The sequence below is a fragment of the Podarcis erhardii genome (assembly GCF_964252035.2).
Source record: "Podarcis erhardii genome assembly, chromosome: 1".
Taxonomy (NCBI): Eukaryota; Metazoa; Chordata; class Lepidosauria; order Squamata; family Lacertidae; genus Podarcis; species Podarcis erhardii.
This window is the reverse complement of record NC_138497.1, coordinates 31,776,367-31,800,174: the sequence shown is the minus strand read 5'-3', so window position 1 is coordinate 31,800,174 and position 23,808 is coordinate 31,776,367. Positions and strand designations below refer to the sequence as shown.

Here is a 23,808-nt window from a genome sequence, read left to right as displayed (position 1 = left end):
AAGATGTAGCGATAACCACCAAGCTAGATGGCTTTCAAAGGGGTTTAGACATGCTCATGGAAGTGACCTTGCTGATATTATCTGGCTGGACTATTGTGGGGCACTGAAATATTATCCAGAGCTGCAATCATAGAATCATAGAAGAGTTGGAAGAGACCACAAGGGCCATCGAGTCCAACCCCCTGCCAAGCAGGAAACACCATCAGAGCACTCCTGACATATGGTTGTCAAGCCTCTGCTTAAAGACCTCCAAAGAAGGAGACTCCACCACACTCCTTGGCAGCAAATTCCACTGTCGAACGGCTCTTACTGTCAGGAAGTTCTTCCTAATGTTTAGGTGGAATCTTTTTTCTTGTAGTTTGGAACCATTGCTCCGTGTCCGCTTCTCTGGAGCAGCAGAAAACAACCTTTCTCCCTCCTCTATGTGACATATGGCAATTGTTGAATATGAAACATGGCAATTGTTAAGCAGAGGAAACTTCAGTATCTCTGAGAAACTGGTTTAAAACAAGAACAACACACAGAGTACTCATCCAGATGGGGAAAAGATGCTAACTGGATAAAAAAAGAGGACATTGTCATAGATCCTTGGTTGCCATAATCCTAATCATTATATCCTCTATAAAGCCCAGCATAGATGAAGGGGCTGCTTTCAAGCTTGGAGCCATCTAGTGAGCACTTGCAAAAATATGTTTGGGTGTACTGCATTCCAGTTAAATACTTCTTGTGATAACCAGTCTGCAGAAAAAGATACTAAAGGAAAGCAGACAAGAACTGTGTTTAAACAGAGTCTTTCAGCTACCACATCAATATAATTATCTGGTTCCTCTTGCCACAATAGGCCAACATTCCAACAGTTCTGTTGTAATTTTCACGTCTTCTCTGTTGTATAGAAAGCCTAGTAGTCAATTATATCCATTTTGCAGATGAGAAACAATTACTTGCCCCAAAATAAATGTGACAGAGCAAAGCACTTCATTCTTCCAAACTCTCATTTGACAGCCCAGCATGTTGGCTCACGCTTTCCCACCCAATGGTAAGGGATTCAGCAATAATGATGAATTGCAATGGCAGTTAATGCCTCACACATCCTCAGAAGGCAGACAGTGTTTCTTGGGAGAGTGTTTTTTTCCCCCAGAAGAGATAATGGAATGAGCTGACAAAAATATTTTCAGAATCTGGAGCTGTGTTTTAACCATAACAGTATTATATTTAGAATTCATTTGGAATGTTGCTTCATTGCACTGAACAGAAAGCAGGAATCTTAAGTCCCACCACACCCCATAAAAAATAGACTCTACCACAGGATAAAGATCAAGACCATATTGCAATCAGGTTGTCATATACAAGAAACAGCAAATCCATTGTGTCATATAAATGGTCCTTCTAGTCCTGTATCCAGCAGAAGCCTATATTGGATATTGTGAGATTTTCCAAATGCTGAGAACGTTGGGGAATATTTCATTTCTTGTTTTCCCTATGAACCTCTAGCAATTGTAGATTCTTGCACAATCGCTGCATGAGGGTGCATGTCCTATCCTGATTAACAGCTACTGGTATTTCACACAGTTTTGTCTAGATTACTTTGAACATCTGTATGCCACGTCCCATGGCATTCTGGAGAACAGATGTGCTGCATGCTGAAATGCATTGTTATCCATATTTGAAACTACAAGTGGTCAATTCATCTTCTACTTCTTCTGTAAAAGGATAAATAAGGCACTCTCTCATGTGGTTCTTCAAACTAATTTGTCATGCACCACCTCATTGCTTAGCCATCACTTTTACAATCTAATGCTGATCTGTAACATACTCAGCCACACTGTAGCATGTAACTGATTTATAGATGGGCAATATTATGCACCCTAAAACGACACGACACCGATATTTCTTCAAACAGTGAGAGCTAATTTAGAATGCCTATTGCTTCACAATTATTCATTCAGAGTTTGGCTATTGTTATGCAGCCAAGCTACAGTTACTTGCATTTTGCAACCCTTTCCAATAGGACTGACTGCAATGAGATACGATAGTGCTAATAAACCAGCAACAGCCCCCATTCCCAAAGGTGCCATTGGCATTGAGATGACATAGCCAGCTGTTAGATGCGACACAATTTAGCAGAGAGAGGGTGGGAAGCAGTGGCATCATCCACTCCCATACCTTGTCGCTGTCTTTTCCAACCACCACAAAACCAGCTATATCAACAAAACGCTGCATAGTTAGTTATGTTACAATACGGATGCAAATGATACACAGCAGCACAAGACAGATTTGCCAAGCACAGGATTCTGCTACAGTTTTGTTGGGAAGTGACTATGTGCACTTTACAGATACATGAACCTTTAGATTTGGGGGATACTCTCTCTATTGTGTATTTTCCAGCACTAGTTTTTCGATAAACCAATTACTTATGCAGTAAAATATGATATTTGCGCACTAAACCCACAGCAGCTTGAGCTCTGCATAGGCTGTCTCTCCAACCTCATGATTCCCTTGGCTCCTCGCCTTTGTGAGTAACGTGCTGGAGGTTTCTTCAGAATAGGACCTGCTGCCTCAGAACACAATTACTCTTTCCACAGCTTCCAAGATGCTACCTGACAAAGTACTCTTCCAGCTTTAGTTCATCAAGGAAGAAGGTATTTTAGAAGTATCGGGCTGACGAAGCATAGTTTCTTCTGATACACGAGTCCTTGGCAAGACAAAGAGAGCGTTTTCAATGCAACGGAATTGGTGGAAAGCAAAAAGACTTAGCCAAGGGCTGATGACACTGCTCAAACCACTTGTTTCGCTTTGCCACCTCACTGCCCAGCCAGACTGTAGCATCCAGACAATTCAGCAGGAAGCACCGGCTTCTGTTTGTGGCCAGTTTGTTCTAAGTTCATGCTGCATAATACTGCACCTGCCAGTTAGGCCAACTGCTCTTTTCTTGTACTTCCCTTCTGATTCCAATTCTGTGGATGTCAGTGTGAAATATTAGCTATATACGAAGGCAGGGAAAGAACCTAGACAAACGTGTGGCTTCTTCTCTTCACCTGGCCCCCAGTCAACCTCCTATTATGCAGTTAGCATCTCCTGTTCACATTGGCTTGATCTGCTCCCACTGTGATGTTTCCTTGGTTCTTCCTGGTTTGCTCAGGATGGTTTGAAAGTGGTTGAACTGCTGCGGGCCCCTCCATAATTCATCAGTCAAAAATGCGATGGGCTTGTGTGTAGGGGAGTGTTGAAGAGGACAGAGTAATAAATACAGGCACTGTGGCGCTGCCATCTGCTAACAAAGCAGCCACCTTCATCAGAAATCCCACCTGGAAAGAGAGCAAGGGACAGGATGAACACCAAGAAGGTGGCTGGGTCTTGTGTTAACAGGCATGGAAAATGGATGCAGTAATTTTCAGCAAATTAGGAACCTAACAAGGCCATGCTGTCAAATGTATTTAACAACCTTAAAATCCAAATATCCCATAAAAAGAACATTTATACTTGTATGACAAAGGACTTTTGGATACTCAGCTTGGCTTTTTTTCTAGGATGTGACACACTTTTCACTGAATGCATTGCAGCCCAGCCCATCTATGTTTATTCAGAAGAAAGAACCATGTTATTCAAGTAAGTATGCATCCAACTGTGGCCTTAGTTCAACTGTCTCTCTGACAATTCATAAACATTACAAATCCACTACTGCTGCCACACCTAAAAAGCATTGCATAGTAAAACTTATCATGTGTAACAATAGCTGCTTAGTTTACAGTGCTGTGAAAAAGGCTTAAGGCTAACCATGGACCACCAAATAGAGGAATTGCTCAGTTTTGAGTTGCTTTGTTTTAAATAGCTTCTCTCTCAAGGTGACCACTCTGCTGAATAAACATAAGACTTCAGATTGGCTACAAGGCTGCTTTGGAGTTAGTCTGTCAACAGCTCAGTGTTTTGAGAAAAGCAGTCACTTTGTGGGGCTCCAATCCGCTGCTTCATCCTCTGCTTCAGGGTCATATTAACTGCCCTGTACAGGGCTGCCAATAAGGGGGCACAGATGTATCAGGTCCCATTCAAGCAGTGCTCCCAGACTCTTAGCTTCTAAAAAATAAGTCAATCAGACATTTCTGAAGAAAGTTAGAGCACAAAACTTGGAGGCAGCTCTAATGCTTTGGCACTTGGCAGGTGCTACTGTTGCTAAAGGTGCTTGATCAATTTATCACTATTGCTAAGCAATCAGAGGAAGAACTGTTGACCACTCCCATCTGGGACTCAGGAGGGAGTCCTCCCAGAGCAGCAGATAAAGCAGGAGAAGCTGAATACATAAGAATGACCTGCTGGATTAGGCCAATAACCCAACTAGACCAGCATATTTTTCTCACAGTGGGCAACCAGATGCCTGTGGGAAACCAGGGATAACATGAGCACAAGAGCTCATGAATGGTGCAGAACACTGGGGTATGTTTACTTAAGTACCTTCCTTGCAGGCACATTATTTCATTTACTCCCCAGGCACATGCTGCCTTTACAAAGTAAAACACAACTGACTGGGCTTGGTGTGTTTGGCTTGCAAGTAACTCCTCTGAATTGCCATGTCCCCCATGCAGCCCCTACTGATCTGTTGTCATCACTAGGCTGCTATTTAGTAATAAACAGCAACTATAAAACAAAAATAAGAAATGAAAAATGAATCTGCAAATACAACCATGAAATAATCAAACACCTTGTAACTGCTGCAAGATAATATTCCTATTTACTGTACTTTGACATAATATTTTATCAAGGTTGGCAAAATGTGTTTTGCTGAGACTTGTGATGCTGACATATTTGTTCCTTGTTGTATATCTATATCTTGCTTTTCCTTCCAGAAGTTCAAGGATTAACAATCGATCCCTCTTCCCAGGCAACTCTGAGAATTGTAGGTCTGTGAGGGGGAAAGGGCCCCCCTAACAGCTCTTAGCACCCTTAACTACAACTCCCAGGATTCTTTGGGGAAAACCAGGGCTGTTTAAAGTGCTTTAAATGTACAGGTATGGCCTGAGGGTGCATTCTGGCCTGTGATGTCTGCGTCCCAAAGGGATCTGCACATAGGTTGAAAGCCACTTTGATGAGGCCTATGTAAGTCATTGTCTAATATGTCACAATATTCTCTGCCATCTGCTGTGGTCTTATCAAACTCTTAGAAGGAAAACTGTGTGTTCTTTAAACCGCTCTCTGTTTTGATGGTTATAATATCCCCACTGAAGACGATGATCACACTGGGCTTGGCAACACCAACAGCCTCCCGGGTGGCTAAGCCCACACCCAAGTTCTTTCATGTAATAATCACATTTCTCACTAGAATCCAGCTTCCAAGTTCCCAGAACAGGCCACACATTACGTGGGATTAAGCATGTCTCCTGAGGAACCTCTTAACAATCTGACTAGATGCCACAAAGAGAATGCCAACTGTTTTAGTTGTCCTGGTCTTGGCTGCTCGGGGGCGTTCAGCTTGTGTTTCTTGAGTAACAGCCCGACATGACAACCTTCTCTGGAAATGGAGATCTTTGGAAAATCTCTCTGTGTAAGAGTATGCATGTCAGAGAAGAGATTTTATTTTTGAAAAAATGTGCAGGATTAAGGCATAAGGGTCACGTACAATGAGATTTTTAAACTTCTAACACAAACTCCCATGCTTTATTTTAAAAACAGTTTAGAATGATGCAGATAAAACAGAATTTTAATTCATAGCAATTATTTATGAATTAATCTCCTTCCTCACACGCCTCAAGGCGATGTAGAAATTGCAATAAAAACAGTTTAGGACAACACAGAAAATAGCAGCAGATAAAAAACAAAGCTAAGTAAACTCACATGGCAGAAGCCTAGGTTGCATCCACACTAAATAGTTAAAGCACATTTATACTGCTTTAACAGTCCTGGCTCTCCTACCACCCCAAATCCTGGGAGCTGTAGGTTATACCCCACAGAGCTACAATTCCTAGAACCCTTAAAAACTACAGTTTATATATATAGGGGGGAGCCATGACCTTTATATGTGCTTTAAAGGCATAGTGTGGCTGGGGAAACCCAGCCAGATGGGCGGGGTACAAATAATAAATTATTATTATTATTATTATTATTATTAGTGTAGATGCGACCTTCACCTGGGTAACAAATAAGGTGGTGCAGAAGTGAATTCTTACCACAATCCAGTTGGGAAGGAAGGTGAGGCATAGACATGTGCTATTTTTTAAATTAAATAATCTCATTGTACTTGCTTAAGTCCTAGAGCCAGGGGAGAAACTAGGCTTTCTTTCACCCCAAAGACTTGGTTTGGCACCTCCCCCCCAGGTCCGTTTTCGTACACATGCACACCCCTCTTTCATATTCAACTCCTGAGTGTTTCTTTGACGTGCCTGTTATAGCAAGGGGAGCTTCCAGAGGCTTCACTTGAACTCATTATGGCTTACCCTTGGCCTCAGTGATTCTTACTTCTGAGCAGAGCATGCCTAGGCATTGTACTAGTCACCAGGGCTTACTTAGAATCATAGAATCATAGAGTTGGAAGAGACCAAAAGGGCCATCGAGTCCAACCCCCTGCCAAGCAGGAAACACCATCAGAGCACTCCCGTCATATGGTTGTCAAGCCTCTGCTTAAAGACCTCCAAAGAAGGAGACTCCACCACACTCCTTGGCAGCAAATTCCACTGTCGAACAGCTCTTACTGTCAGGAAGTTCTTCCTAATGTTTAGGTGGAATCTTCTTTCTTGTAGTTTGGATCCATTGCTCCGTGTCCGCTTCTCTGGAGCAGCAGAAAACAACCTTTCTCCCTTCTCTATGTGACATCCTTTTATATATTTGAACATGGCTATCATATCACCCCTTAACCTCCTCTTCTCCAGGCTAAACATGCCCAGCTCACTTAGCCGTTCCTCATAAGGCATCGTTTCCAGGCCTTTGACCATTTTGGTTGCCCTCCTCTGGACACGTTCCAGTTTGTCAGTGTCCTTCTTGAACTGTGGTGCCCAGAACTGGACACAGTACTCCAGGTGAGGTCTGACCAGAGCAGAATACAGTGGCACTATTACTTCCCTTGATCTAGATGCTATACTCCTATTGATGCATCCCAAAATTGCATTGGCTTTTTTAGCTGCCACGTAAAAACTGTTGGCTCATGTCAAGTTTGTGGTCAACCAAACATCCTTTTTTAATCTTAACTCAGTTAAAAGTTCTTTAGATAGCCACCCTGGCTTCTTTAGGCACCTTCCATGTTTCCGTCTCATTGGTATTGCCTGAAGTTGTGCTTTTACTATCTCCCTCTTAACAAACTCCCAGCCATCATGAACTCCCTTTCCTTTTAGTATTACTAATCTCACCCAGCACTTCCCTAAGTTTTATGAAGTCAGCTTTCTTAAAGTCAAGAAATTGAGTCCTAGTATGCTTGGCTGCTCCTTTCCGCTGTATAGTAAACTTCAGAAGAGCATGATCACTTGCGCCTAATGATCCTTCCACTTCTACCCCACTAACCAGGTCATCAACATTGGTTAGGACCAGATCTAAAATGGCTGTTCCTCTTGTTGCTTCTCCCACTTTCTGGACAACGAAGTTGTCTGCAAGGCCAGTGAGGAATCTGTTTGACCTTATGCTCTTGGCTGAGTTTGACATCCAGCAAATATCCGGGTAATTGAAGTCCCCCATTACTACTATCTCCCTTCCTTTTGCATGCTTGGCCATCTGTTCCAGGAAGGCATCATCTATGTCCTCCGTTTGGCTTGGGGATCTATAGTAAACTCCCACAATGAGGTCACTGTTATTCTTCTCTCCCTTAATTTTGACCCAAATGCTCTCACTTTGGCTTTGAGGTTCTAAATCTTGGATCTCTTCACAGGTATACACATCCCTGACATATAACGCCACTCTTCCTCCTTTCTTGTCTGGTCTGTTTCTCTGAAATAGATTGTATCCCTCCATTATTACATTCCAATCGTGGGACTTATCCCACCAGGTTTCAGTGATGGCTATTATGTCATATTTAGTTTGCTGTACCAAGAGCTCAAGCTCATCTTGTTTATTTCCCATGCTTTGCGCATTAGTGTACAGACATTGAAGTCCATTAATCATTCCCCCGTGTCTCTTATTTAAGGATTTTTTCCTCCCACCACTAGGTCTGCGTGCTGTTTGCTCCATTTGGTCTATGACATTTGGATGATCCTCTTCATCAATTGATAGACTCCTACCTTCAAGAGCACTGTCTCCCTCCCCCACATTAGTCAGTTTAAAGCCCTCCTGATGAGGTTTCTGAGATTTTTGGCAAAAACATTCCTCCCAACCGTTGTGAGGTGCAGCCCATCGCTTGCCAGAAGTCCATCTTCAAGAAACTGCAGCCCGTGATCTAAGAATCCAAACCGTTCCTGTTTACACCATTTGCGAAGCCAGCTGTTCACTTCCACTATTTTTCCCTGGGCCACGTCGTTCAACTGGGAGGACAGATGAGATGACAATTTGTGCATTTAATTGCTTCAATTTCCTGCCCAGAGCCTCGTAGTCTCTTTTGATCTTCTGGAGGCTATTGCTTGCAGTGTCATTGGTTCCCACATGAACCAAGAGGATGGGGTATTTGTCAGTGGGTTTTATGATTCCTTGCAGTCGTTCAGTTACATCTTGGATCTTAGCCCCGGGGAGACAGCACACTTCCCGAGACATCTTGTCAGGCCCACAGATCACTGCTTCTGTTCCCCTCAGTAGGGAATCCCCTATCACCACTACACGCCTCCTTTTAGGTTTGGTCGGGGTTCTTCCATGAGCTGTCCGTTCCAAGGTCGCCTGCACATTCCCTGTGGACTGACTTTGCTGCTCGTCTTCATATACCTGATCGACTGTAATAAGGGAGAGATCCTCAAATGGAGTCTGCTCTGTTCAGTTTCTGTTAATTGATTCTCATGAAAACTTACAGATTCTGGCTTCACACAATTAACTCAAGGCAGTGTCAATTTACTCTTGGCAGAAAGCCTAGGTCTGCTTGACCTAGAAACTACTTACTCCAATTGGTTAACGACCAGCACTCAACTCTGTTATCTAGGAATGCTAGCACAGTTTGGGGTTAGGTGTGTTAGGAGTAGGAGTGCTGTGTATGGTTAAGAGAGAGAGAGAGAGAGAGAGAGAGAGAGAGAAAGAAAGAAAGGATTTATTTTACTTTGTTTTGTATGCAGAAACTCTGCTGGTTTCTTTTCCTTTTAATAAATCCTGTAAATAGTTATTCTGAGTCTAGCTGACTAGTCATTTCCACCTCGACTAGCTTCTTCGCTGTGCAGGAAAACTCTTCTATGTTTGGGCTAAAGCCATTAGAGCTATGCCTGACACTTCAAAGTTCCATGATGCTCTTCGTCTTCCATGCTAGGGGAGAGGACCTCAAAGCGATTGTGTATTTCTAATCAGAGCGAACCCTGGGCCTCCTACTTCTTTGAGTCACATTTCTCCATATATCTGGCTCCTGTGTTGGTGAACTAGCCTCCTTCTCAGGGGAGTCCCCTGTCCCCTGTCTCCTCCTTGGCGGAGACGGTGTGCTCTGTTGCTTCCAAGAAGAGCTCCAGCTCTCTAATTCTTTGGAGCGTAGCTACACGTTCCTCCAGTTGCTGGACTTTGTCTTCTAAGAGGGCAATCAACATGCAATTGCTGCAGGTAAAGCTGCCTGCAACCTTTGGCAAGATGGCAAACATTGCGCAGGAACCGCAGGCGACTGCAGTTGTTCCCTCACCCTCCATCTTGAGAACGTGTCGTTGGGGGTGGCTACAGCGGTCCTCCATCATAAAAAGCGTGAAGACAGGACAAATAGCTCCCCCCCAAAAAAACCTAGGTCTCCCCCAACAAACGTTTGAGACTAGCTCCCCTAAATCTAAAAGATGGATCAAACTGCCCTGCAAGCTCTGATAAGCTCCTCCCACAGCTAATCACCTGCCTCAACAGAAACCCTGCCCCCTCTGACCTTTGCACAGGGAGAGCAGCTAATCAGCCACAAAGAAACACACTCAAGAAAACCCTTTTTGCTCCTTCTTCAGCTGCTGCCCTGCCCTACTTCTGAATTCAGTGATCCTTACTTATGAGTAAAGGTAAAGGGACACCTGACCATTAGGTCCAGTCGTGGCCGACTCTGGGGTTGCAGTGCTCATCTCACTTTATTGGCCAAGGGAGCCGGTGTACAGCTTCCGGGTCATGTGGCCAGCATGACTAAGCCGCTTCTGGCGAACCAGAGCAGCGCACGGAAACACCGTTTATCTTCCCGCCAGAGTGGTACCTATTTATCTACTTGCACTTTGATGTGCTTTCAAACTGCTAGGTTGGCAGGAGCAGGGACCGAGCAACGGGAGCTCACCCCATCGCAGGGATTCGAACCGCCGACCTTCTAATCAGCAAGTCCTAGGCTCTGTGGTTTAACCCACAGCACCACCCGTGTCCCTTACTTATGAGTAAATATGCATAAATGTTATCACTGCAAATCCTTCCCCAGCAATATAAGGAATTATCTCACTTCCCTTTCCACAGCACAAGGTTATTTATTTCTCTGTCTGGTTTCAGTTCTCAGTGTCTAATTTCCCTCTTCCCCACCCCACTGCCCAGAGCACATCTAAAGTTGATCTTTGGTTCCTGGCCCTTATGCCTTAAACCTGCACTTAAGCAAACAAAAATATTGCCACCAAATATACCTTAGTTTCTCCATCCAGACTAAATTAAGAGTAAACCTACTGAAACTAATGGATGTGACTAATTTTAGTCCACTGATTTCAATGGGTGTACTCTTGAGAATGGCTTAGTTAGAGGAACCCTAAGGCATTTAACTGTTAAGTGCTGTTTTTATTAAGCATTAGTTTTCTGTAAAGCATTTATTTTTCTTTTTAGGCAAGAAAGATGGGAGGAGTCTAAAAGGATACAGATTTTTAGAAATAGGAGTTTCAAAGCTGGAAAAGGCAAAGTTGCACCCTCAGCTACAATCCACAGAAACACTATGTTTCTACAAGGCACAATGGAAAACTTGCCCCACTTATCTCCTCAAATCCTCCCTTTCCCTGGAGATAAGGGCTCCAATCTGCTCAAATAAACAATAGTTTCACTTTTTCCTCCTGAAAGATTAAAGTTTACTTTCTGGATAACAAAAGGCAAACCAGCTATTCAAGGCCTTGGTATTTGCTATTTTTGATCTCAAGTCCTTAAATGGGAAGGTTTTTATGGTGAGCTTTAAAAAGAAACACAGCAAGTTAAATGCATTTTAATTAGGGGTGCAACCTTTGATGGATGATTGAATGTAATCTGTCAGCGAAAGTTTTAGTCACGAATTAAAATTTTTCTTCTGGCCTGACCAATTGGTGAGGTTGGCAAGGAGGAAAATCTTTGGGTCAGGGGAATCTTGAGGGGCCTATCACTGCAAAGCCCATAGTAATGCCTCCTCAAACCCCCTCATTGCTGCAAATTTGGTTGAAGGTGGTGGGTTGGAGGCTACTCAAGTCCTATTGAAATCAAGGGGGCAAATTAAACTTCGTTGATTTCAATGGGATTTAAGGGCAATTTATCTTTAGCTACATCAGGGACTTTTCCTTTTGGGTTATGGGGTGTTTCAAGATGGCGGTTTACCACAGACTCAGTGCTGCTCATGCATATAAGGTTTTTGCAGTATCCACCCTTAAAAATGCTGTCCCACCCCCACCCCTTTTAATCTGGATTTATGCATTCTGAAAGAGGTTTCTTTAAAAAAAATAAATCAGATTTTCTGCAGAAACTGCAAATCCATATGAAATGGGAAAATAATACAGGACAGCATTCTGAAGAGGACAACACTGTGTGGACACTGTGCAAAACCTGTGTGCATCTGCAGCTTCAAGTTCTAATAACTTGTCATGTGAAATTGCCCAGATTACTGTTTGGTTCCAACAGTATGCTCACACATGCAAAGTCTGCTTCCAACAATGAGTAAAATAGCTCCATCAATCAGTCTGCCTGTAAAGAAAAAGAGAGCCAGTGTGGTGTTAAGGGTTAAGAGTGTTGGAACTATGACCTGGAAGACCAAATTCCCACTGAGCACTGAAGCTCACTGGGGGACCTTGGGCCAGTCACTGTCTCTCAGCCTAACCTGCCTCACAGGGTTGCTGTGAAGGTGAAATTGGGAGCCGGAGAACCATGTGCAGCTCCTTGAAGGAAAAGGTGGTATATAAAATGAAACAAATGCACCTCAGAAACATTTATGATAGTAGGAACAATAGAGGTTGTGATTCTGTGGCCCTAGAACCTGAGAGTTCCATCACCAAAAACAACCCACAGCCAGGGAGATTATTACACTGGCAAACATGCAGTGAAAACTATACATATATTGATCTGTACAGATATTTAGAATACTGGTATGTTTTTAGTTTATTGATGGTGTCTATTTATTATTTTAATGTTTTAATTGTGTTTACTAATAATCTAACTTCGCATTATCCATGCCAGTAAACAGGAGCCAAAAGCAGGCACTTCTGGGAGCAAACATCTACAGCTAAACCATAACTTGAAGAATTATTCTTCCCCACATTCCCTGGTATTGACACTCACCTAGAGGATCAATCTTTGGGTCTCTGCTTTGCCCTCTTCCTCTTGCTGCGTCCCTTGGGTCTCCTCCTCCTTCAGGAGGGAAGAAGGAAGGAAACAGAAGAGAAAGTGGGGAATGAGGCACCAATAATAATAACTTTATTATTTATACCCGGCCCATCTGACTGGGTCGCCCCAACCCCTCTCCACTATGGAGAGTAACCAACGTCCAGAAACCTTGCTAATTCTACTTACCTCCCTGACTTCACAGCATCCCGCCGAGGCCTAGGAAGAAGAGAGTTAGACTGTCACGTTCAGAGTATGGGACTGCGACATTCATAGATATTAAGAGATCCAATGTGATGGGAATAGCAAAAAAAGACACAGATGGGCTTGCCCCCTAAATATGATGATTTCCTCTTTATAAGGAACAGAGTCATTCAGAGCTTCTAGACTCATGTTCTGCTACCTGGCATGGTTCATAGTGGCCAAGGATCCCAACCCCACCTCACACACACCACTGCCTATCACTGAACCAGGCCCCATGCTTTTGCTCACACAAGGCCCAGTCTCCCTTCTTAGACCACCAAACGCAGGTGAGATCCCGTTAACAGTCTCATAAGCAGCATTATTCAGTTGCACCCACTGAAAAGGTCTGTTGGGACAGAATTTCAAATATGTTATTGGATGTTGAGGGGGAGAATGGTAGGTAGAAATAAAGGAGAGCATCAAGTGGCTTTCAGTCTCTCTACAGAGAGCCCTTCAGGAAGCAGGCACTGCAGGCAAAAATGCACCCTCCCTTACAGCACATGTTGTACACCAACAGGATTAGCCGAGGCTAAGAGGAGTTAGGAATGTTCTCAGCATCACTGCACATCAGCCCCCCCACGTTGCCAGTCTGAGACCACCTATTTTGGGCATTTCAGAGGCCAGTGTATTCAGAGGCAATACACTGATTAAGCTAGGGAATAATTATCTTGGAAAGGTAGTTTTTGTTTTGTCTCTGCTTGTGAGAGCAAGGACACTAGCTGGAAGTGCAGGTTTGTATGATGCTGTGTGTATTCGTGCTGCAAGCAACAGGGGCTGTTTCTTTGTTCCTTTTGGTAAAATGAGGTTCCTATAAAGACCCCAAAGGCCACAAATGGACAGCTGAGTTGGAACAGCTGCTACTTCTGTCACATTTTGTCACTTGGTTGGGTTGCTGGCTCATTAAGCATCAGGCATGTAGGGCACCCCCAGGGCTGTGTATGTGTTGCAATTCCACTGGTGTCTAGGAAGGATGTAGAATATGACACTGAATGTTGAACTTGGCTTCATAACAATTTTAGTTTCCTTTCTGTATTTTAAAAAAAGTTTCTAGTCCTGTGAAGATACGGTTGAAATAATATGACCAATGTCTGCTGAATTCTTCATGATTGGGGGTGACCTCGACTGTTCCTGCTCCTCCCAGTGACAAGGAAAACCATAATTAAATTGTGCAAAATGCAAACATTTGTGAAAAAAAGTATGAGCAATGATATACAATGGCATTGACCACAGGACTGTAAATTGTTGGGAACAACATTTCATTACTATGCTTTTTAACACAGATAACATACGGATTGCCAGGATTCCCCCCCCCCCCCAATTGTGTGCTGGCTAGGACAGCCATGCCTTTAGTCTGGTCAGCTTAAGGCATGGCAGACTTGAGGAGATTCAGTTACTCCAGCAGCCTTGCCTTTATGTAGCCAACAAATCCAAAAACATTCTAGTCAATCAGAGTGAGAATTGTGCGTGGAGTTCCTGGAGCACAGCAAATGGTGGAAGAACAACTGTTTCCTGCTGAGGAGGGCTTGGTGTCAACAATCTAACCCCTGGGGGAAAGCTGGAATTTGATCTAAATGTGCAGAAGGAACGCTCCAAGTCTGAGGTGTCAAGGAACATGCTGAAAGCGACTGTCCTGCTTCTTCATTTTGGGGCTGGGAGGAGGTGTAGTGGACTTAACTGTAAATAATACAGTTCCCTCGCACTGCCCCCACCGGCCCAAATACATCCCATTGTGGCTCACCATTACAATAAATGAGAACACCTGCCCCAGTTAGGCTTAGGTTACATTAACAGGCTGCCTGAGGCACCACCAGTCCAAGCCCCCTCACCTTTTAAAAAATATTTCTGCTGGCTCCCTTGGCTACTGTTTTTTGAAGGCTAAAATTAGAGGGAGTCAAATAGAGGGGCTTGTGGATTTCATTAAAGGGTCTCCCTACCCCACATCATTCCCTCTCCTTCCAGGGATTACTTGACTCCTGTGAAGCACTGGATACCCAGGACAGCCAGTGTGGCGTAATGGTTAGCGTGCTGGACCAGGACCTGGGAGACCAGGGTTCAAATCCCCGCTCAGGCAAGAAGCTCATGGGGTGACCTTGGGCCAGTCACCATCTCACAGCCTAACCTACCTCACAGGGCTGTTGTGAAGGTGAAATGGGGAGGAGGAGAACCATGTACACCACTTTGAGCTCCTTAAAAGAAAAGGTGGTATATAAATGTAATTTTTGAAAACAGAAAAATGCCATCATGAAGACACATACCTGCATACACATTTCCTATGCTCCACAAAGGACAGCTCCACATAGGGCGCTTGTTCTTCTGAATTCACCTTCAGGAGCTGTAAGGGTGAAACCTATGTAACTCTCAGAGCATTTGGGACTTAAGAGAATGGGCAAGTAAGAGGCGGCATGACAGAAATTTATATAATTATGCCTAGCATGGAGAAAGTGCATAGAGAAATGATGTCCACTAGAAGTTGTGGACACCCAACAAAGAGAAATGTTGGAAGATTCAGGGCGGAACAAAGAAAGTACTTCTTCACACAGCATATAGTTAAACTATGGAACTCACTGCCACAGGAAGCAGTGACGGGCCGCCATCTTGGATGGATTTAAAAGAGGATTGGACAAATCCATGGAGGAGAGGGGCTATTGATGACTACCAACTATGATGGCTATGTTCTACCTTCACTGTCAGAGGCATCGTGTCTCCAAATACCAGTTGCTAGAAATCACAGGAATGCACTGAGCTTCAGTTTCCCAGCTTGCACAGAAGATGTAAAGCAAAGAAGTGCTGACCACTACGGGGAAGGGCTGTAGCTCAGGGGTAAAAGCACCAGCTTTTAATGCAGAAGTCTCCAGGTTCAATCCCCAGCATGTCCAGGTAGAACTGGGAGAGCGCCCTGTCTGAAATCCTGGGGAGCTGCTGCCAGTCAAAGTAGACCTGTGTTTCCCAAACTTGGGTCTCTAGCTGTTTTGGGGCTACAATTCCTACCAGTGTGGTGTCGTGGTTAAGAGCGGTAGACTCGTAATCTGGTGAACAGGGTTCGCGTCTCCGCTCCTCCACATGCAGCTGCTGGGTGACCTTGGGCTAGTCACACTTCTCTGAAGTCTCTCAGTCCCACTCACCTCACAGAGTGTTTGTTGTGGAGGAGGAAGGGAAAGGAGAATGTTAGCCATTTTGAGACTGTGATAAAGTAGTGATAAAGCGGGATATCAAATCCAAACTCTTCTTCTTCTACTACTGGTCCTGCTAGCTAGGGATGATGGGAGTTGCAGTCCAAAAACAGGTGGAGACCCAAATTTGGGAAACATTGGTATAGACCAGGGTAGTCAACCTTTTTATACCTATCGCCCACTAACGCATCTTTCTTGCATTACCGCCCACCAGTGCTCGATGGAAGGATTCAGCTTGTGCCGTAGAACCCCCTACCACCCACCTAGAATCCTGAAACGTCCACTAGTGGGCAGTAGGAACCAGGTTGACAACCCGGGGTGTAGACAATAATGAGGTAGATGGGCCAATGGCCTGACTTGGTATAAGGCCGCTTTCTATATTCCATGGAGAGACAGCTGGGAACCAAGCACCACAAAGCCCAACCTCTTTACCTGCATGGTGACGTTGGCTACCTCCGTCGGGACGCACTGGAGCCTCTCGTCTCCGCAGCACCCGCTGCAGCGCTGCAAGAAGACGCAGGAAGGGCTGAACACATGCTCTACTTCACTGGGGTACTCGGATACCACATCAACGAGCTTCTCCAAGGGCTGGCAGGAGCTGCGATTCCAAACGTCATGAAAGGAGACAACTGAAGAAGATACAAAAGATTTGGGGTGACAGGTTCAGAGTATGGACAACGGGAGACACGGCTGCTTCAGGTAACTGGTGAGCAGGACAGTTGTAGGAAGCTGCCTTGTATCCGATTCATCCGCCTTTGCCGACCTGGTTCTCTCCAGTTGTTTTGGACTACAACTCCCATCAGCCCCAGTCGCCATTGGCTGTGCTATCTGGGGCTGATAGGCAACATAGTCCACAACATCTGCACTAACCATTAAAAACAGTATTGTGCTGCTTTAAATAGCTAGGGCTTCCACCAAAGAATCTTGGGAACTGTGGCTTGTTAGGAGTGCAGAAGGTTGTTAGGAGAAGGAGAGCCCCATTCCCCTCACAGGCCGACAATTCCCAGAGTCCCCTGGGAAGAGGGTTTTCCAGTTAAGCTACTCTGGGAATTGTAGCTGTGTGAGGGGAACAGGGGTCTCCTAACTGCTCCTTTACCACCATTTCCACAGTAAGGCAGACTGCAGGGCAAGGACATCCCATGTTGTCCAAACCATCTGTAACTTAAAGGCCTTTCGAAAAGCATCTTTCCTAAGAGTGTTATTAATCCCACTGGCAGAAACTTCTAGATTCAGCGGTTTTGCAGAAAACATCTCAGTTTCTCAGCCAGAACTTTGACATCTCCTTGCCAGGAAAATGGTGTGTTTGGAAGTCACAGGGAAGTCCGATTTATCCAGCAGAGTCTCCGACTTAAGTAAGTGCTGATTATAACACCATTTCATGTGCTTGGCGGAAGCTTCCAGCCTCCCATCCTTTCTTTCAATAAGCGAGACTGGAAATGCTTGGCTTTAGATCAGAAGGAAGTCAGAACATCACAGGCCTTTAATTTCAACTATAATATGATCACATGGGGAAAGGACATAAATCCAGAACCGCAATCTTATCCATCTCCTTCACAATGTATCACAGATGTTGAAAACTGTGTGAAACTGTTGTAAGATTGGGAGAGGGTAAATGCAACCCAAAAAGTCTCCACATGTTCTTGAATGGCGTGTGGCAAAGTTGCAAGGCACATCTTCTGTTAGGAAAACTGTAAGTAAATGGCTCAGGAAGGCGAGGAGATGGTTGAATAATACTTGCCGCCGCCACCATCCCTGTCCAGACAAAGGGCAGGGGGAGCTAGTTGCCTCTGTCTGACTGCAATATTTGAGTGAGACACAGACAAAGAGGGAGACAGCTGAAATCTCGGCTCTACAAGCTGCTCAGATCTGACTGGGGACGGAGCAGTGAGAGTAGATGTTTTTGTGCTGTGTGCCTCCACCTAGGCTCAACCTGTATATCCAAAAATAAACTCCTATGTTGCAAAGCACCATAAGCCTCCAGTGACTACCTTCCAATGAAAACCAAACCTAGGCAAGCACTGCACCTCTGGAATTTCTCTGTGCTCAGAGAGGTGGGGAGAGTGTTAGATTACCACCACCACCGCTGCTGATGCTACTAATACTACTGTATTTACTTATATAGCCTCATCGGTATGCACGAGGAGCACAAAAGGTCAAGGTCCCTGCCCCAAGGGGCTCACAATCTAAAATTTGACACAAGTGAAAAGACAGAGGAAGGGAAGACAGGGGGAATCAGGGAAAGAATGTGCAATTATTCAGTTTGCATATGCTTAGACTTCATTATAGGCTAAAGGCCAAATTAGATGTGCCATTAAATGTGTCTTTGCTTTTAATGCATAGGCATAAAAAATGCTAATAATTATCATGATGGAGGAGACTTAACCCTTTCATCTCCTACTGCAGTCCTGAGGAAAATCCCTCTTTCTCCTCTGAAAGTTGTTGTTGCGTCGGGCAGAAATCCTGCACTGAGCCCAACAGAGGATTTCCTTCCAGTGCAAATGCCAGCTTCAGAGGGTGGAGTTTCCTAAGCAGAGGAAAGGGTTAATCTCCCACCCAACCCACCTGCTGTGATCCCAATAATTATCAGCTCTCCCCCATCCCCCAGCAGCTTCTATTTGCATTTTTTATTTAAAAAAAATCTGCACATTAAATACAAAGACACATTTAATATCATGGCTAATTTGGCTATTAGAAGTCTCACTGATAGCATGCAGAAAATTTGTTTCATCTCTGAACCAATGAACAACTGCCTGGTGTGCCAAAACAAAGACAATGACATAATAGAGCCTTCAAGTCTCTTCCATTCACATGTGTCTTCTTGGAGGCCCTTTTGACATCATAAAAGAGGGACAAGCTTCATACTCACCTGCCGCTTCAGTGGTGCTGTTCTGAAGAAGCACATCTTGCCTCTAGGAAGAGAAAGGGGAGGAGAAAGTAATTTTTCCCAGGCATTCCCAACACCCTGCAATGAAATCTCTAGCAATTCAGTGTGGATCATTTCTGTAAAGCACAGAAGACAGTGGGATGATTCTCATGTGCTGAAACTTGTTTAAAGGCCGCATTTTATTTTCTAAAATGAGATCAATTGATTAAGATGTTGTAAGGGAGGTTTTTGGTCAAAAGGCACATTGTCCACATGCTGCAGTCCAGGGCTCAAGAGTACAGAAAATTCCTTCCTTCCTCCTTTGGTACCTATGCAATATTGTACTCATTGATAAGCGAGCAGTGCATGGTAGCCTTGGTTAATGTATGTGTCACCTGTTAATTTATTATGATTTATACAGCACTGGGTATTACAAAGTAACAGGAAGTCAGGTCCCTGCCCTGAGGAATTTACAATCCAGAGTTTGACACAGCAGGGGCAACAGAGTGATGGGAAGAAGAAGCCCCACCAATGTAACTGGTTCAACTCAGATGCTCCCAACCGCTTATCAGCTGGGATCAGTTCTATATGCTTGAATCCAGAGTATACCAGAGCCCAAAATATTTATTCAGCAAATTACTGGATTTAAATAACACCTTTCTTCCTATAATGGCTATGAAAATGGTTCACAATACAAATATATTGTCGCTTCAGTGTTAAAATCAGCTGCACAGTCTTTACTTTGCCTCCCTCACCAATGTATTGTAAAATCAGACCCAGACATGGAAGATGTAAAATAATCAAGAAGGGAATAAATATATTGCTGTTTTTTCATCCTTGTGTTTTTTTAAGCTGATTTGATTTGCCTGTATTTTTATCATTCTTTATATTTTCTTTTTATCCTGAGAATTTCTTTACAGAGGTGGTGTAGAAATTTTAGTAAAGAACTATTTCTGCTAGGTTGGCCAGTGAAATGGATGTGTCTTGAATTATTTCATGAATAATTTGTTCAACTAACTTTGCCTGGATCCAACCCACTAACAGTATGCCTCTAAGCATGCGCAAAGTGCTTTTGCTACACCAATCAACTTGCACGTATATGAGATTAGAGAGAGAAGCTGCAAGTGAGAGAATGTGACTTCAAGCCAAGCATTAGTCAGCTCCTCTCATTTCAAAATGAAGTCCTTTTCCAATCTGCTATGATTACTCTACTGATGATGTCATGTCTCTTGCATGCCCCTTGGGTTACTGAGTTACAGAAGTGCTCTCCTTGTTCAGTGGGTCTACTCTGAGTTTGGCTACCACTGGATATCACCCAGAAACCGCAATTCTATTTCAGGCCAGTAGATATCAGTCTACAACTTCCCTCTCCAGAAAATTTAACGTTTTTACTTGAAAGGGTGAGGCAAGTAAATATTTGAGGTGGCCAGATAAATGGAATCGTAGAATCGTAGACTTGGAAGGGACCTCAAGGCTCATCTAGTCCAACGGTTTGCACTAAAGAAGAGTCTTGGGTCAGAAATTACTGACGTTTTCTCCTCTCAGAGTCTAGTGCCCACCTGGGCATGCTCAAGGTCAGCATGCTGGAGGAAGTGGGCAGATTCTTTCCAGGTCTTCTGCTCTTGACAGCAATCCATCTTAATCAAGGGGCTTTTCTGCTTGTTTGTGCCAGAATATAGGGACTGCTTGGCATTGGGGCAATCCAGTGGTCCAGGAGGCAGGTAGGAAGTCTACTCAACCTGCATTCCATTCCAGTTAAGAACTTCAGAAAGCCCTTAAGGTGCTTTCAGCCTGGGTGCCCTTGACTTCCATGAGCGTATCTGCACGGCTTGGTGCCAGTCTTCTGAAATGTCTATCTGGGTGTAGCAACTTGACACAGGAGAGATAAGCAATATACCATGGTGGATGCAGTATCCTTGCAAGGACACGCAGATTCTCAGAAATGGCTTTGACAATGCTTCACAAGACATGCACACTTTGATGCTCTGTGCTAATCTGGTTCTAGACTCACCCACTCACTGACAGGACTCTGGGGGATTGTTGCTGTTTTCAGGTGGGATTGAAACACATACCAGCAAATTTGGGTCGTGCAATTAATAGTTGATTGGGAGCCATGCACAAGAAATCCACTTCCCCAAATGATTGGGGAAATGAACTAGAAAGTGTGCAATAATCTAACCTCCCCACAAACAAATCAGAAGTAATGTTCATTAAATAACCAACGTAATCTAGTCTCCCTGCAAACAAATCAAGACAAATGCTCAATATACAGGCTGACTGAAAGCACCTTCAGTTTCACACAAAAGAAAGGGTAGGAAAGGATGAGAAAGAGTATCTTGGCTGCAAGAACAGGATAATTAAAATGTGTTTTTTAAAAACTAAACTAAAAAACAACACATACCGGTAGCATTTCCCTCTAACTGAAGCCACACACTTAGGCAATTTACCAGGTCGATCAATCATTCCTGAATCTGGGCTATGCTTTCTGCCCCACCAGATCAAGGATTCCTCTAAGCCTGGTAAACTCCCCCCCCACACACCTCAGTGCCAAGGTGCTTCCTGGGACTCCAGGAGACGGTAGCAGTGCCTATGAGCATCTGCAGAGTGCCTTCTTTCCCCACACTACTAAATAATTATAACACACCTGAGATTTGGAGATTTTAAAAACTTCCAGATCATAAGAGATCTTTCCTCCGTAGAGTACTTCCAGTTTTAAAATAAAGACCTAAACACCGTGAAGTGTAAATTTCAAGAGTGTAAACTTGTGCCTGGGTTCACGTCTTTTTTCCCCCGACGCTCAAGCTCTGCACCTCGTGGGGCGCGCCGAGTTCAGCCACTGAACAACCACAGTCGTTTTCCACGTACCTGGGATCGGGACAAGGCTTCCGGAACAGAGGGCGTGCTAATTCCAGGGTTGCAGCCCGGTTCCTCGCATTTTAAGTCACGGGACGGCACGAACAGTAATCGGCTGCCGCCCCAAACCCACTCTGACACCCCTCTGCCAGCTCCTCTGGGGATGAGGAGGGAAGGGGCAGCCCCACCCCAGCCTCACCTGCCAGGGGCCAGGACAGAGGGGCTTCTGCGGAGCTCACCTGCGCGCCCACCACCCGCAGGGCGAGAGCCACCAGCAAGCCCCCGAAGAGCTGCATCGCGGGCGCCGGCTCCCTCCGCTTCTCTCTCGCGCCGGTCTCAAGTTCCGATTCGGAGCGGGAAGCTGTGCCTCGATTCCTACTGCACATTGGTCAGCATAGCCGGCGGCGGGGCGGCGAGCCGCCGCGTCGCGCCTGCAGGATCCCTGGCTGGCTGGCTGGCTGGCTGGGCGCGTGTGGTTCCTTCCCAGAGGAGCCTGGCGGGCGCCAGCAGGGGAAGCGCTCTTTTTCCCGGGCGCCAAGTGGAGCTGGAGAGGGAACGGACAGCAGAGGGACCGGCTCCCGGGCGACTCCGCTCCGCCGCCGCGGGCTGCTCTGCGGAGCGAGGCTCTCTCGGCTGCACCTCCTGCTGCCCCGGGGCCACGTGAAGCGGGCGGCTGGCCGGCTCCTCCCCGCCCCCTCGGGCGCCCGCCCCCGCTCCCTGCATCCCCGCGGACCCCGGGAGGGCGCTTCCGGGCGCAGGCTTTGCGGGCAGGGCTGCCGGGTGGGCCAGCGTGGAGCGGGAAGGCCCTTCCGCACCTCCCAGCGCGCAGGGTCGTCGAGGGCACCTCGAGGAGCGAGCGCGGGCCCCTGGCGGCGACAAGCGGTGCCCATCCGCCGCCCGAGCGACGGGAGGGTCTCTGGGCGCAGCTAGGCACGTCTGCTGCTCTTGCCTGACCTTTTCGCCTTACAGCCCCGACGTCGTGCAAAAGTGACAGGCGGGGAAGGAGGTCGTAGAGTTGCGGGGGGGGGGGGGAATTCACACGTTATATCGGATCGTTTATGTTTATGGGGCAGGAAGATGCTGCCAGCCATGACGCACATGCACCCAGCTTTGTGTATGGGTATCTTACGTCCTAGGCAAAGCTAATTATTTGCACCCAGTCCCAGCCACCCCCAACTTCTAACTTCAGTTTTCATAAACAGACAAAATCCTTCAAAATATTAAAGGTATCAGAAATGTATAACAAAAATCTGTATAAAATTGGACACACACACCCCCAAGGTCGGTCTTGATGCAGTTGAGGGTCACTTTACACCTTGGGAAGCCGCCTGACCTTATTATAAATGGAAATCTCACTATTGTGGTCACATGCTAGGAAGCTGCAGCTATTTGGGGCTTCCAGTGTGTGGACAAGCAGCTAAAACCTCAATAACGTTTTTATAGAGCTCTCACCCAAACCAACAAGACTGTCTGGTGCCAGGGGTTGGATTATCCATTAGCCCCCATAAGAGGGTGTTCAAACAAATGCATTCAGATTGCAGTCACACATATTACATCCACTTTGGCCATGAGTTCAGTAATATGTCTTAGACCAGTGAGAGATGTTCAGTGAACAAAAATAATCCTTTGCCCTGGGTCTTTTGTGGTGAGCCCTGGGTCTCTTGCCCTCCCTCCCTCCCTTTTAAACTTTGTTCAAGTTTTTAACTCTTTGAAACTTTGAAACTTTTACAACTTCAAACTTTATTTAAAGTTTCCTGGGCATCTATACCTATAAATCAGCATGTACACGTTTTATGCCATTCTATGTAAAGAACTGTGCTCCAGTCCTTTAAGTACCTGGCAACTACAGACTTGGGGGGGGGGCAGACCAACAGCCCATCTAGTCCAGCATCCTGTTCGCACACCAACTGACCAAGAAGCCTACACAGGGGCAGACTTTGGTCTTTCAAATTTCAGCAGTGCCCTGTGAGAGGCCAAAATTCTGTACCACCCACTTTCTGTTCTGCTCAATTCACTATGTCATAGTTACGACACTCTACAGCGCTCCCTAGGTCCAGCAGTGAGGTAGCATGAGGGGACCACAGGGGTGGTTGCCCCAGGCCCAAAATT

The 23,808-nt window shown here is 45.3% G+C and overlaps 1 protein-coding gene across 1 annotated transcript; it reads right to left on the bottom strand.

Annotated features, from left to right (window-relative positions):
* Positions 1 to 1,185: 1,185 nt before the first annotated feature.
* Positions 1,186 to 22,377, bottom strand: PGF (placental growth factor). The gene is made up of 7 exons (XM_081881149.1): positions 21,939 to 22,377; positions 18,850 to 18,892; positions 16,416 to 16,612; positions 15,069 to 15,145; positions 12,760 to 12,789; positions 12,529 to 12,597; positions 1,186 to 3,305 (listed from the first exon to the last, which is right to left on the bottom strand). The coding sequence occupies exons 1-6, from the start codon at positions 22,083 to 22,085 to the stop codon at positions 12,537 to 12,539; spliced, it is 555 nt and encodes a 184-aa protein (XP_081737275.1). The 5' UTR covers positions 22,086 to 22,377; the 3' UTR covers positions 1,186 to 3,305; positions 12,529 to 12,536.
* Positions 22,378 to 23,808: the final 1,431 nt, after the last annotated feature.

Coding starts and splice junctions, on each gene's coding strand:
- PGF (XM_081881149.1), bottom strand. CDS start 22,085: ATGTGCAGTAGGAATCGAGGCACAGCTTCCCGCTCCGAATCGGAACTT. Junction 15,146..16,415: donor TAGCCAACGTCACCATGCAG/GTAAAGAGGTTG, acceptor TCACCCTTACAG/CTCCTGAAGGTGAATTCAGA. Junction 12,790..15,068: donor CATAGGAAATGTGTATGCAG/GTATGTGTCTTC, acceptor TCTTCTTCCTAG/GCCTCGGCGGGATGCTGTGA.